This window comes from Oncorhynchus gorbuscha, unplaced genomic scaffold, assembly GCF_021184085.1.
Source record: "Oncorhynchus gorbuscha isolate QuinsamMale2020 ecotype Even-year unplaced genomic scaffold, OgorEven_v1.0 Un_scaffold_15:::fragment_2:::debris, whole genome shotgun sequence".
Classification (NCBI taxonomy): domain Eukaryota; kingdom Metazoa; phylum Chordata; class Actinopteri; order Salmoniformes; family Salmonidae; genus Oncorhynchus; species Oncorhynchus gorbuscha.
Genome location: NW_025744754.1, coordinates 73,598 through 89,515, shown reverse-complemented (window position 1 = coordinate 89,515; position 15,918 = coordinate 73,598). Strand labels below are relative to the sequence as shown.

At 45.8% G+C, this 15,918-nt stretch overlaps 1 protein-coding gene across 1 annotated transcript in view; it reads left to right on the top strand.

The window, feature by feature from the left end:
• Positions 1-392: 392 nt before the first annotated feature.
• Positions 393-15,918, top strand: part of LOC124017089 (melanopsin-A-like) — a 29,131-nt gene continuing 13,605 nt past the window's right edge. The window contains exons 1-6 of the mRNA XM_046332480.1: positions 393-594; positions 3,299-3,470; positions 3,640-3,804; positions 8,314-8,421; positions 12,813-13,008; positions 13,099-13,269. Coding sequence (XP_046188436.1) covers positions 438-594; positions 3,299-3,470; positions 3,640-3,804; positions 8,314-8,421; positions 12,813-13,008; positions 13,099-13,269 — 969 coding nt within the window. The 5' untranslated portion in view covers positions 393-437. The remainder of the gene's footprint in view (positions 595-3,298; positions 3,471-3,639; positions 3,805-8,313; positions 8,422-12,812; positions 13,009-13,098; positions 13,270-15,918) is intronic.

Genomic DNA, 15,918 nt, shown 5'->3' with positions numbered 1-15,918 from the left:
GTCTATAGTTCTATACATATATTCAGTATGTTGCACAATGTCTATATTCTGTGAGACATTGGGGCTTTGTTTGCGGTATATGTTCAGCTCTGTGCAAAGTGGAGGTGGGTGGGTGTCACAGCAGGGTGGGTGTTGGGTGTGAATCTGAGATAAGGTCAGTATTACCCCCTGCAGCTCCCACTGTCTCTGCAGGCAGTCCTTCTGTTTGACCTGGTTCTGGATCATTATCCAGGCTATGGAGTGGACTATCACCCACAGGGGGCATTACAACACACCAACCGACATGCTGTTTCTCTTTCACCCATCCTTTCTATTTTTCTCTCAGTCATTAACTGTACTCTGACTCTCTCGTATCTCAGTAATTAACTGTGCTGTCTCTGTGTCCTCTAGGCTGTGAGCTATATGCGTTCTGTGGGGCTTTATTTGGGATCTGCTCTATGATCACTCTGATGGTGATAGCAGTGGACCGCTACTTTGTGATTACACGTCCACTGGCCTCCATCGGGGTGCTGTCCAAGAAACGAGCCCAGCTCATCCTCTTGGCTGCCTGGGTCTACTCATTGGGATGGAGCCTGCCCCCTTTCTTTGGCTGGAGTAAGTTCACACACACACGCAGAGAGAGAGAGAATAATCCTGGGTCATGAGCCAAGCTTGGGATGAGGTTGTAGGATGCCAGGGCTGTATACACTGTATGGAATCGTGATTGTGTCAGTATGTGTGTAAAGGATGACTCGCTAAGCAAGCAGCGTGAACCACTTCCTCACAATACGGCCCATACCAGGCGCGAACTCGGGACCTCTGCCTTGCTAGCACACATGACCGCCCTCCTGAAGCGTCTTACCAGTCTGCACCACGCGAAAAGCTAGCGATTCGCTGGTGCAAGTGGGGACACTTCAGACTGAGGAGTAAGTTTCACACATCCCCATGTGCTACATTCTCCCCTCAAACTTACTCAACAGCGACCCCAGCGTTGAGCTGAGTGCAACTGTAGATCCAGGTCACGGCACCACTGTAAAGGATGTCACAGTGCTTGCTTAGGAAGTACCACTTCTTATCGATTCGGCCCAAACCTGGCGCAAACTCACGACCTCTGCCTTGCTAGAACAAGTGACCACCCTCCTGAAGCGTCTTACCAGTAGGCATCAAGTGAAAAGCTAGCTGTTCGCTGACGCAAGTGGGAACATTTCAGGATGCGGAGTACGTTTCACACATCCCCATGTGCTATATATGCGAGAGAAAGACAGCAAGAGAGAGAGAGAAAGACAGCAGCAGAGAGAGAAAGACAGCAGCAGAGAGAGAAAAACAGCAGCAGAGAGAGAAAGCCAGCAGCAGAGAGAGAAAGAGAGCAAGAGAGAGAGAAAGACAGCAGCAGAGAGAGAAAGACAGCAGCAGAGAGAGAAAAACAGCAGCAGAGAGAGAAAAACAGCAAGAGAAAGAGAGAAAGACCGCAGCAGAGAGAGAAAGACAGTAGCAGAGAGAAAAACAGCAGCAGAGAAAGACAGCAGCAGAGAGAGAAATACAGCAAGAGAGAGAGAAAGAGCGCAGGAGAGAGAGAAAGACAGCAGGAGAGAGAGAAAGACAGCAGGAGAGAGAGAAAGACCGCAGGAGAGAGAGAAAGACCGCAGGAGAGTGACAAATACAGCAGGAGAGAGAGAAAGACAGCAAGAGAGAGAGACAGACAGCAGGAGAGAGAAAGCCCGCAGGAGAGAGAGAAAGACGGCAGCAGAGAGAGAAAGACGGCAGCAGAGAGAGAAAGACGGCAGGAGAGAGAGAGAGAAAGACAGCAGGAGAGAGAGAAAGACAGCAGGAGAGAGAGAGAAAGACAGCAGGAGAGAGAGAAAGACAGCAGGAGAGAAAGACAGCAGGAGAGAAAGACCGCAGGAGAGAGAAAGACCGCAGGAGAGATTGAAAGACAGCAACAGAGAGAGAGAGAAAGACAGCAGCAGAGAGAGAGACAGCAGGAGAGCGAGAGAGAAAGACAGCAGCAGAGAGAGAAAGACAGCAGTAGAAAGAGAAAGACAGTAGGAGAGAGAAAGACAGTAGGAGAGAGAGAAAGACATCATGAGAGAGAGAAAGACATCAGGTGAGTGAAAAAGACAGCAGGAGAGAGAGAAAGACAGCAGCAGAGAGAGAAAGACAGCAGGAGAGAGAGAAAGACCGCAGGACAGAGAGAAAGAGAATGACGGTAGTAGAGAGAGAAAGACAGCAGGAGCGAGAGAAGGACGGCGAGAGAGAAAAAGACAGCAGGAGAGAGAAAGACAGCAGAAGAAAGAGAAAGACAGCAGGAGAGAGAGAAAGACAGCAGGAGAGAGAGAAAGAACCGCTGGAGAGAGAGAAAGACAGCAGGAGAGAGAGAAAGACAGCAGGAGAGAGAGAAAGACAGCAGGAGAGAGTGCTACCCCTGGCTCTGTGTTTAAGCATGAGGATTTGGGCATTGGATCAGATATGCTGAGCTGCCTGAGATCTCTCAGTGAGAAGAAAGAGAATGAAACTAGCGGGCGCACTGGCTGGAATGGGCCCCTCATAAACCTCACATTGGCCTGGACTTACAGTATACTGTACTCAGAATGACTCACACCCCATGACTGTGCAAATCTCTGGCAAATAACAAATTGATCCAGCAGCTCCAAATTGACAACACTATTCTGTCTAGCACACTAATGGGTGACATGCTGGAAAGGGCCTTAAGAGCGACACACTAACTCAGACAATGTGGAGGGCCTACCCCCTGCAGCCACCTGTGGCTGGAGTCTGTGTGTAGCCATGCTACCCCATTGTTCTGCAGCCCGTGTGTCCTGTCCGACCACACACAGGGCGTCTGTCTCCTTAAGCCCATCTGGCGGCTCGATCTCTGCCTCATCTCCGCTATTTATCACATCATTCAGAGGCAAATAACATCAAGAACATAAAAGCTAAACAAAACTGCACCATTATTCACTTTGAGGCTTTGATCATCCAGAGCGTTTAGATCACCAGAAGTGCTTCCTTGATGCAATCTTTGTTGTTCCTGCGTCTTCCAATTGATGTGAGTATCCTTAACTTTCCCTGGCACTCTGACCGTTTTACCATAGCAGGGCTTCAATAGATGATGCTTGAAGGACAACTTGTAGACGACTTAGAAGTTGTATTGAAGAAGAAAGGTTTTGACAATGTCGTATCCCACAACTTATTTTCTGCCCTTTTCCCCTTTCTATGTCCCATCTCTCTTTTCCTCCTTTCTCTACCACTTTCGCACTTCTTCCCCATCCTCTCCCTCCCCCTTTCTCCCTTACCCCCCGGCCCCCTTTACCTCCCCCAGGCGCCTATGTTCCAGAGGGCCTGTTGACCTCCTGTTCATGGGACTATGTGACCTTTACCCCATCAGTGCGTGCCTACACCATGCTGCTCTTCACCTTTGTCTTCTTCATCCCCCTCATCGTCATCATGTACTGCTACTTCTTCATCTTCAGAGCCATACGTACAACTAACAGGTAAGTGGACTGGATACAAGAGAGCTGCTCTAGAGATAACACTGAACGTGTGTCCAATTAAATTAAATTGAATTAAGAAAGTGTGTTGTAAATTACTGAAATTGGATTCTCTGAAACATTTCAAATTTCTCACATTTCACATTTATTTTCCTGTGTATGTGTCTCATAGGGCTGTAACCAAGATCAATTGCAATGGGAGCACCAGAGACTCAATTAAGAGTTTCCGTCGGCTGAAGAATGAGTGGAAGATGGCTAAGATTGCTCTGATAGTCATCCTCCTCTATGTAATATCTTGGTCCCCATACTCTGTTGTGGCCCTGACTGCATTTGCAGGGTGAGTGCTTTTGAGAGGTACTGTATTTTAACAAAACAGTGACTGTCTTAATGGAACTCTAGAAAGCTATTTGGTATCACATGCACTTATATCAGTCATATTGCATGTACAGAACTGACAGCATAAAAGCTTAGTGCTTAGTAAGAGAGTACAACATAATCAATTAACTAGAATGACACTTTCACCCACGGTTTGTCCAAAGAGAGCTAACCCAAGGCCACGCCTCCAACAGGCCTTCGTCTTTTTTTCTTAATTTAACTAGGCAAGTCAATTAATAACAAATTCCTATTTATAATGATGGCCTACCAAAAGGTCTCTTTTGGGGACAGGGGCTAGAATATTTTTTTTAATGTAGGACAAAACACACATCACGACAAGAGAGGCACCGCAACACTACATAAAGAGAGACTCAAGACAAAAACACAGCATGGCAGCAACACATAACAACACAGCGTGGTAGCAACAGAACATGGCAGCAGCACAACATTATAGCAGCACAAAACATGGTACAAGCATTATTGGGCACAGACAACAGCACAAAGGGCAAGAAGATAGAGACAACAATACATCACATGTCAGTAAGAGTAAGAGTGTCAATGATTGGTCTTTGAATGACAAGATGGAGAGAAAACTGTCCAGTTTGAGAGTTCTTTGCAGCTCGTTCCTGTCGTTAGCTGCAGTCTAATAGGCTGCCGCCGCTACATTTCCCCCTCCTAAGGGTTAGTCATCCCTGACAACCCCGAAATCCAACACAAAGTCCTGAAACCTGGACAAAGGGTCTTCAGTGGCTGCGTTGTGATTGCCGTGGGGTTGCCATCCTGACCTTGAGACGGGAGCCTGCGGCAGCAGCACCCAGGTGGCCGTCGCAGAGTCCCATTCTGACCTTGCCCCTCAGGTGAGGAAACCGCTGCGTTGTCCAATGGTCCAGGGCTGTGAGGAGTAACCAACATCTCACCCTCTCTTTCCACTTCATGAGGTGTATGAGGTTGGTAAGGCGCCAGACGATCCTGATAGAGGACCATCACTCGTCCATGAGTTCAAAGCTGGCTGCGACACACCATGTCAGAAAGTCGCTCCGGAACCATGCATGGGCCTTCCCAGTGACTCATTTGTTTCGGGCTCAGACCACGCTTGCGCCGGGGGCTGTATACCAACACTTTTGGGCAGTCTGGAAAGGCTGACCTTGACAGAGGGTGTTGTATACCTTTTTCTGCTTTACCCCTGCTTCTGTCATGCGATGCCGTGCAAAGTCGTGGGCTGTTTCCAGGCGCTGCTGAAGGTGGTGGAGGTACTCCAGGAGGTCTTCTAAAGGACTAATCTACTGGAGTTCGTAGTTTTCAGTCAAACATCAGAACTGTTGGGGTGCATCCAGTGAACACCTGCACTGCTGAACGATAGGCCCACAAGACCAATGGCAGATGTCGGTCCCAGTCTTTCTGGTCATTGAAGGCGAGAGTGGCCAGCTGTATCACCAAAGTCCATATCACCAACACCTTAGCTTCAAAATACCATCCCAGATCACTGTGGAGGTCTTGCGGTGCTCCAAACTGGCAGAACATCTCCTCCACCAGCTTTTTGGCAGTGGTTGTGGTGCCCTGGTCGGGTGGCGCGTAGGCCTCTGGCCACTTGCTAAAATAGTTGACGTACACAAGTACGTATCGATTGCCTGACTCTGTCACGGGAAAAGGACCCAGGATTCCACACCAACCTGCCCCATGGGAGCCCCCCACCTGATTTTGCTGCAACAGGGCATATGCGCATACAGGTGTCATAGACATGCACATAATGTTCCGTGTCTTGGCGGCAGCCAGCCCAGGAGACATTCCTTTGGAGGAGTTAGAGGGTCTTTGTGTACCCGAAGTGGCCTCCCCACACCGATCCAGTGAACAGCTCTGAGGTCATGGGCACACATGGAATAAGGCACCAGAAACTGCCACACCACAGAGTTGTGTTGTGTGTTTGTTCCATTCATCTTGAAAACAACACCCCTTTGTGAATGGCAAGGTTGTCCCACTGGGAGTAGTAGGCCATGGTTTCGGGCGACAGGGGTAAGAATCTGTTCCAGGCAGGCTGCTGGCTGAGCACCAACCAGCCCCGGACAGTTGCTAACACCGGGACACCTTCCTGCTCCCTCTTCAGGTCTTGGTCATTCCAGCCCTCCAAGGGTGCTGAGCTTCAGTCTGCTTCTTGAATTGCCACCGCTGCGGGCAGGAAACCCTCCTTTGTTCCAAGTGTGGGCAGTGCTTGCAGTCTTGCTCTTCACATGACCGGCGAGACAACGCACCAGTGTTTGTGTGGATACGACCAGCCCGTGCTGCATCTGGTAGTCATACTCCTGTGCCTCTTCTAACCAGCGAGCCACCTGGCCTGTGGCTCTCAGAAGTTGAAGAGGCAGGTGAGTGAGGCATGGTCCGTACAGAGGAGGCACTGGGTCCCGTAGAGGTAGGATCGGAAATTATGGTGCATTGACCACAGCCAACAACTCTCGCCGGGAGAGACACAGTTGTTGCGCTCGGTATGGTTGAGGCTTTGACTGTAGAAGGCCACCACCCGTTCCCCATCCGGCCAGCAAAAGAATGACCCCAATGCCCACATTGCGGGCATCTGTGTCCACAATAAATGGGTGCTGGGGTTTGGGGTATGCCAGAACTGGAGAATTGAAAAGGGCCTGACGCAGTTTACGAATACTGCCACTCAGTCATCATGCCAGTCGGACCGCTGATCCTTGTTTGTAATGTGGTGTAGAGGGCTGGCTACTGTTGCAAAGTCCTTGATGAACCTCTGGTAGTAAGAAGCTAGGCCAACACAGCTTCTTAACTCAGAGAGAGCCTAATGGTTCGGCCAGTGCTGAACTGCCACCAACTTGGCTGGATCAGTTGCAACTCAGTCTGCCCCGATTACACTTCTTGGGGTGGAGCTTGAATATTGCGTGCCGAATGGAAAGTAGTTCCTCACTCAGATTTGCCAGAGATCCATACGGCATGCACAAGGAGGTTGTTCAGGTAGACCACACACCTGTTGCAGGGATTGTGACCGGCACTTGCTCCGTAAGACGCTCGAAGGTTGGTGCAGCGTTGCAGAGCCCGAAGGGCATCACGGTGAACTGCCACAGTCCTTGTCCAATTGAGAAGGTGGTCTTCGGCCTGGCTTCAGGGGCCGGGAGGGGATAGGAATCCTTCCTGGTCACATGGTTCAGCTGCCTGTAGTCTGCACAGAAGCACCATGAGCCGTCCTTCTTCAATGACAAGAACTACAGGGGCTGCCCAAGGGCTGTTGGATGGCTTGATGAACCCTGTCTCAGCCATCTCCCGGATCTTCTGCTTCGCTATCTCTCTTTTCGCCAGTGGCACGTGATGGGGCCCCAAACGGATTGTTGCCAGTATCGATAGAGTTGTGGACTAGACTGGTTTTCTGGCATTCTTTGTCTCGTGGTGCAAATACATCCACCAAATCTGCAAGCAGTGCTTCCACCTTATCGCACTGCTCAGACTCCAGCCCTTCCAAACACCTCTTCCCTAGTTCCCGCACAGCTTGTTGGGTAGCTTCCGAAGGTACGTACATCGTGCAACTGGTCACCTGCTGGGGCACACACAACCTCTTTAGCTGCTCCTTCTCATCTGGGGAAGGATCTTTGTGGGGCCGTCTGCTACAAATTCCTGCGGAGTCACCTGCGGCTGCCGTTGCATTTTTCCACTGCTCTGACTCCCATAACGGAGTCTTTCATCTGGGGTTTAAGCATTCCAACATCTAGGCATGCTCCCACTTGACTGAGGAAATCCAACCTTAGGATTTCGTCATCTTGAATATCGGCCGACCAGAGCTCTTGCTCCACCGAAACGTAGGACCTGAATTTGAGGCCATTTTATACAGCATGAAAACAATCCTGCAGCAATAGGAAATGTGAATTATTATGTGGATTATAATTAATAAATATTTTTGTAAGGATTACTACATTTTTCGTAAGGGAAAATCAAGTTAGAAATATCAAAGAGGAAATTACAAACTTCAGAAGCTTTTTTAAACCTCAAATGCACTTCAGGGTAAAAATGTAATGTGTTGCAGAAAAGTTCTCCTGCAACATGGTGATGAAATTAAGATCCAACATCTGTATACTGTCTGTATGTCCGTGAGCTCCCCTGTCACAGTGCAAAGACACAGGAAATGTACAACTTGTAGTGTATTTGAGGTTTAAAAAGGCTTCTGAAGTATTTCCACTTTGAAATTTCTGACTTGATTTTCCATTATGAAAAATGTAGTAACCTCTAAAAATGTGTTGTAAAGTATTATGTGGATTATAATTAATAATTTCCTATTGCTGCAGGAGTATTTTTATGCTGTAGAAAATTAAATCTGTATACACCCACTTATAAAATCACTTCTTTCTATACAAATACTACAATGCCGCAGCGACATTTTCAAACCTTGACCATTCAGGTACTTTATATATTGTATTATTCTGCCTCACAGCTTACCACCCTTCTCTTCCTGTCTTCTCCATGTCTCCTGTAGGTATGCAGATTTTCTGACCCCATACATGAACTCAGTTCCTGCTGTGATCGCCAAGGCTTCAGCCATTCACAACCCCATCATCTATGCCATCACCCACCCCAAGTACAGGTACCGCAGTCTTGCTGCCACAAAGATTAAAGATCAAACCTATTGGTTGCATTATGAGGCAAATCTTCTTACGCAGCCGAACCCCATTTGGGAATCCCATTGAGCAACAAAAGTCAAAGAGCTATTTTTCCGTTTTTATTACACCAATGTGATACTACCCCAGTGAACCATTCCATCCCATGAGAATCTATCAAATCTGAGAGACAGGAAGGGTATAACCCCTGCTAGCTAGCGATCAGACTAAACACGGCCAAGAAACACGAGCAATGGACATTAGACCGGTGGAAATGTGTCTTTTGGTCTGGAGTCCAAATTTGATATTTTTGGTTCCAACCGTCATGTCTTTGTGAGATGCGGTGTGGGTAACCGGATGATCTCTGCATGTGTATTTCCCCACCGTAAAGCATGGAGGAGGAGGTGTTATTGTGTAGAAGTGCTTTGCTGGTGACACTGTCAGTGATTTATTTAGAATTCAGGCACACTTAACCAGCATGGCTACCACAACATTCTGCAGCAATACACCATCCCATCTGGTTTGAGCTTAGTGGGACTATCATTTGTTTTTCAACAAGACAATGACCCAATACGCCTCCAGGCTGTGTAAGGGCTATTTTACCAAGAAGGGGAGTGATGGAGTGCTGCATCAGATGACCTGGCCTACACAATATCCAGACCTCAACAAAATTGAGATGGTTTAGGATGTTGGACAGCAGGGTGAAGGAAAAGCAGCCAACAAGTGCTCAGCATATGTGGGAACTCCTTAAAGACTGTTGGAAAAGCAATCCAGGTGAAGCTGGTTGAGAGAATGCCAAGAGTGTGCAAAGCTGTCATCAAGGCAAAGGGTGGCTATTTGACGAATCTCAAATATACAATATATTTTGAGTTGTTTAACACTTTTTTGGTTACTACATGATTCCATATGTGTTATTTCATGGTTTTGATGTCTTCACTATTATTCTACAATGCAGAACATAACAAAAAATGAAGAAAAACCCTTTAATGAGTAGGTGTTCTAAGGCTTTTTTATTTTTTACCTTTATTTAACTAGGCAAGTCAGTTAAGAACAAATTCTTATTTTCAATGGAGGCCTAGGAACAGTGGGTTAACTGCCTGTTCAGGGGCAGAACGACAGATTTGTACCTTGTCAGATGGGGGATTTGAACGTGCAGTGAACATGCAGGATTTGACTGGTAGTGAACATGCAGTATTTTTACTAAACTTTGATTTACTAGGCAACTCAATTAAGAACAAATTCTTACATACAATGACTGCCTACCAAGAGGCGAAAGGCCTCCTGCAGGGACGGGGGATTACAAATAAAAATGTAGGACAAAACACACATCACGACAAGAGCAACACCACAACACTACATAAAGAGAGTCCTAAGACAACAACAGAGCATGGCAGCAACCCATGACAACACAGCATGGTAGCAACACAACATGGCAACAATACGGAAGCAACACAACATGGCAGCAGCACAACATGGTAGCAGCACAAACATGGTACAAACATTGTTAGGCACAGATAACAGCACAAGGGCAAAAAGATAGAGACGACAATAATCACGAGGTGCAGCCACAAGTGTCAGTAAAAGCATCTATGATTGAGTCTTTGAATGTAGAGATGGAGATAAAACTGTCCAGTTTGAGTGTTTTTTTTTTGCAGCTCGTTCCAGTCGCTAGCTGCAGCGAACTGAAAAGAGGAATGACCCAGGGACATGTGTACTTTGCGGACATTTAACAGAATGCGACTGGCTGAACGGGTGTTGTATAATGGAGGATGAAGGTTGTAGTAGGTATCTCAGATAGGGGGGCATGAGGCCTGAGAAGGTTTTATAAATAAGCATCAACCAGTGAGTCTTGCGTTGGGTATTCAGAGATGGCCAGTTTAGGAATTTAGGAATCCTGACTTGAAGTGACGATTAAAGAGCTCAGCCATACGCTCCTTGTCAGTAACAACCACATCATCAACATTAAGGGACATGGGCAGCTGTGAAGAGGAGGGTTAATTCTCTAGGTCTTTCGCCGTTTTCCAGAACTTCTTGGGGTTAGACCCACAGAGAGAGAACTGCTCCTTAAAGTACAGTAACTTACTTTGGCCTTCCGGATAGCCTGAGTGCACTTATTTCCTATTTGCCTGAACTTATTTCACATTTGCCAGTCAGCCTAAGTATTTGTGTGCCGAGCCTTTCGCCAAATAGTGTTCTTGAGGTGGAGTAACTCTGCCAGATCACGGTTGAACAAAGATCTGAACCTGTTTTAATTCTAATTTTCTTTATGGGGGCATGCTAGTTAACAAAACCACTGAAAATATAAAAAAGAAGGTCCAAGCATCTTCGACAAAGGGAATCAAGCTGATTCTTAGGAGGTGTGCACACCACCCACCGCTTCCGTGTATATTACTTGCTAATGTTCAGTCTTTGGATAACAAAGTTGAGCTCAGAGCAATAACATCTGCTAATCACGTGTATGTGACCAATACAATTTGATTTAACTTGAACACCAAGCAACAGTCAACAAAGAGCTATTTGAAAGATGAATGCTTAAAACCAGCAAATCAGATTGTTTGGGGACAGACTTGGTGGAGACAACCGAGCACTGAAGGTGTTCCTTGGTAAAGATTGCCACTCCACCACATTTGGAAGATCTGTCTGGCAGAAGAAGGTTATAACCAGAAATATTCTAATCAGTGTTTTAGAACACTCATTCTTAATCATGTCTCAGTAATGACCAACACATCTAGATTGGAGCTGTGAACCCAGACTTCCAATTGATCCATTTCAGGTCATAAGCTTCTAGTGTTAACTTGAAGAAAACCCAAGGTTTTCCGAGGGCAGAAATCTGTGAAGCCCGAAATCTGAGAACAAGTCAGAATTGGGTCTAGCAACAGTAGACAGGCCAGGGTGTACATGCAAATTTCCAGATATCATCAGCAGCAATACAATTTGGGCATGGCAGAGAGGGAGAGCTTTGCTGTGTTGATTTTTTAAATGACATTTGACTGTGCATCAGATGGCAACAAGATTATATTGTATAGCAATTTCATCAGGTAACATGAATACACCGCCGGTGAGAGGGGGGTTAGAATGGAAGGCCACTGTAGTACTGAATGTCCAGAGGTTTTCAGTGTTAGTCATAATTTCCTCTGACATGATACATCAGGCCCCTGGCTAATCACTGACCCTACTCACACTCACTAGACTATATATACAAACCATATACACACTCACACACACTACATTGACACTCCCACACAAAACCCACATACATACGCTACATATGCCCACACATAACACACACACTCCGACCGACACAAGACAAACACTCATATTACACACACATTTTTACACTCATCATTTGTCCTTTATTTTACTCTTATTAATATCTATCCTGATCATGTGCATAAACTCTAATATGCATATGGTTGTTTTGAATGAATCATCATCTTAGAAAGCACTGTCCATTTCGTTGTTAGGCTTTGAAACAATATGTTTTACACTCAGTTTCAACCTGCTGTTGAAGTTCTTTCTTCAAATTGATTAGCCTTCAGTGAGGTGAGTTTTAAAAGTACTGTAGGCCTACTGTTTTGTTGATGTGTGTTTGATGTGATTTTCGACGGCATTTGCATTGATGTCAGAGTGGTTAGAGGGGAGAATAGAAAACTGAGTTCCAGCCCATTAGGACCTGATGGTAGTCAGCAAGTTGGGCACTAAAAAAGCATGTCCAGAGTGCATAAGAGGATATTACAGTGACTCATCTGTCACGTGGAATTTTACTGCGGTCATGACTCACGTCTGCAGGTGTGGCAGTAATATGGTCACCGCAACAGCCCTAATCCTGATGCCTAGTCACTTTACCTTCATGTACATACTGTGTCTACCTACAATACCTCACGTTGGCATGTAAGTTTCTCACTTATGGGTGGCATAAATTGTGATATTTGCAAATGCAATATTGCAGTATTTACTATAATTTAAAAAGTGTACTGTTTTTGCGGCCATTACTGTAGAATTTACTACAGTGTTTTTTGTGTGGATAATACAGTAGTATTTACTGTAGTATACTACAGGAGTGTTTCCAAACCCCGGTCGTTGAGTACACCCAACAGCACATTTGTTTTATTGCAACCATGGACAAGGACACCTGATTCAACTTGTCAATTACTCATCAAGCCCTCAATGAGCTTAAGGAGGTGTGTTTGTCAAGGGCTACAACAAAAATGTGTACTGTTGGGGGTACTTGCGGACCAGGGTTGGGAAACTGACATTCTATAATAAAAGTACTACACATGATCGAGGGATACTAAGTATTGTGGTATTCGATAGTAAACTGTAGTATTTTTTAATGTGGGTACATCTCCTTATTTTCCCCGCTCCATTCTGTCTTCAGGATGGCCATAGCCAAGTACATCCCATGTCTGGGTGTGTTGCTGTGTGTACGTAGACGTGACCTGCGCTCCACCGACAGCAGCTTCATGTCCACCAGACGCTCCACTGTCACCAGCCAGACCTCCGACATCAGCGATCGCTTACGCCGCACCAGCACCGTCAAGTCCCGTCTCTCCTCCGCCTCCGACAGCGAATCGGTACGGATAAATATGTCCTGATACATGTATGTGTCTTTGTCTGTCTGTCCAGGTGTCTATCTGACGGTTATGTAATGGTCCTTCTCCCAGGGCTGGACAGATACCGAGGCTGACCTCTCCAGTATGGGCTCCAGGCCGGCTAGCCGCCAGTTGTCCTGTGATATCAGCAAGGACACAACCGAGCTACCAGCCCTCAAGCCTTACAGCTCCTCCAGCTTCAACTCCAAGATGAAGAGCAACGACTCTGGCATTTTTGAGAAGGTAACTAACACATCAGGGCAAGGTCAAGTCAAGCGGCAAGCCTGCTCTCTGTTCCCTTCCACATGTTTGACAATGTTCTGAATGCGCGGAGGATATTTTGGGCTCTAAAGGCAGAACAGTGTGAATGGTTGTCTAACACAGTAGAGGTCACTAAGAGTCAACATCAAGTAAAAAAAAAAATCTCACCTCACTAGTACTTATGTGTTATAATCCTGAAGTATAGAAATAAATCACACAGATATGTAGCTTCGGCTTCAAGTCACTTGTAATGAGTGACTTGGGAAGCCCCATGTGCCCCTATATGAATTCCTAGGTATAACCAATCAAACTCAGATCAGATATCAGACAATAGAACACACAGATCATATTATCAAAATGTAGATTAATGAATAGCATATTACTTACTGGTATACATTATGATTCTGTATTATTATTTAGTTATTATTGAGACTTTTAATTCTATCACATGCTCAACTCCTAACATCAATACACGTTAATCTCACCAATGGTACCTAATATTCAGTGCCTCTACCTGAGAAACACCTAATCAAACAGTAACACACTTGAAAACAGCTTCACCAATCTGTCTTTACTGTAATGCAATAAGACTAGGCAAGAACTAAGTCCAAATTTCCATCAGAAAGGATTTCTCTCTAATCTGCCACAAATCTAAATGCTAAGCCGTTGGCCTTTCTAAAATATTGAATTTGGCCTTAAAGTGTTAAATAACACATTCATAAAATAGAAAAAGAAAATAAATCGTAAGTAATACGGTTTTGAAGTGTATGTCCTATATCTAGGAGATATAATAAAGCCCAGGAAATATTTAACCCCTTTTTCTTTTTGGCACAAAACTATTTCCATACTTCCATTCATTTGTATGGGTTACCTTTAGTTTGTAGCCCAAATGTTTTGGGCGTTACCAACTTCAGACGAGTCATGTAGGGCTTGTGGGGATCGTAGAACAAAATGGCGAACACCACCATATTTGTGAGAGTCCCCCCTTTCAATGGAGTGGTCATATTATTAGGCCAAACCGCTCAGATGCTACAGACGTTTTTGCACGAATACAGATTTTCAGGATGTCTTCTGGGCTGACAAACAGCGCTCTAGCTCTGTCATTTTCCACATCAGATTGCGGAAGGGCGACAGAGGAGGATGTGGTGGATTGAGACGCAGCCCATGCAAAAAAACAGCTATCTAACTTAAACTGATGGATTTTGATGGGATCTTTTAATAATGTTTCTTACATTGACACACCGGTCCGTTAATAGACTTTAGGGGGTTAATTAAACCATATTTTGGCTTGGAATGCAACCCTGGATTTGTGTGAGCCAATCGCATGACTCCTAAACTAATCTGGCACCTCATTACAGACAGGATGTTACAACGGATCAACTGAAAATCACTCCAGGAAATGTCTTTACAACATATTGTTATAAAATGATTAGTGTAGTGTTAGCTAGCTACATAGTTGTCTTTGCTGTCTTCGTATCCAAGATAATTGTGTAGTTTAGAGCGTGTAGTCTTAGAGTGATTATCTTAATTTACTGAGGTTAGCTAGCCAGCTATTTGTCGTCCTTAACGTAGGAGACACTGCTAGCTAGCCAACAGCTAGCCAACGTCTACTGAATAGAACTTCCGCACTCAACAACCTGGTCGCATTCCGCTTCGCTCCACAGGTAGTATCACATTTTTCATTTCATTTCATTACAGCACAACGGTTTGATTTGTTTGATCGTAGCTAGCTACATAGCTAGCTACATAGCGTCTGTGTATCAAAGATAATTGTTGTCGTTCTTTTAACGCAACGTAACGTAACGTAATCAACACTGCTAGCTAGCCAGCTAGCCCCCGAATAGCAGCACTGTAGAAACTATTACACTCAACGGAACAACTTGATTAGTGTAGTGTCAACAACGCAGCCACTGCCAGCTAGCCTACTTCAGCAGTACTGTATCATTTTAATCATTTTAGTCAATAAGATTCTTGCTACGTAAGCTTAACTTTCTGAACATTTGAGACGTGTAGTCCACTTGTCATTCCAATCTCCTTGCATTAGCGTAGCCTCTTCTGTAGCCTGTCAACTATGTGTCTGTCTATCCCTGTTCTCTCCTCTCTGCACAGACCATACAAACGCTCCACACCGCGTGGCCGCTGCCACCCTAATCTGGTGGTCCCAGCGCGCACGACCCACGTGGAGTTCCAGGTCTCCGGTAGCCTCTGGAACTGCCGATCTGCAGCCAACAAGGCAGAGTTCATCTCAGCCTATGCCTCCCTCCAGTCCCTCGACTTCTTGGCACTGACAGAAACATGGATCACCACAGATAACACTGCTACTCCTACTGCTCTCTCTTCGTCCGCCCACGTGTTCTCGCACACCCCGAGAGCTTCTGGTCAGCGGGGTGGTGGCATCGGGATCCTTATCTCTCCCAAGTGGTCATTCTCTCTTTCTCCCCTTACCCATCTGTCTATCGCCTCCTTTGAATTTCATGCTGTCACAGTTACCAGCCCTTTCAAGCTTAACATCCTTATCATTTATCGCCCTCCAGGTCCCCTCGGAGAGTTCATCAATGAGCTTGATGCCTTGATAAGCTCCTTTCCTGAGGACGGCTCACCTCTCACAGTTCTGGGCGACTTTAACCTCCC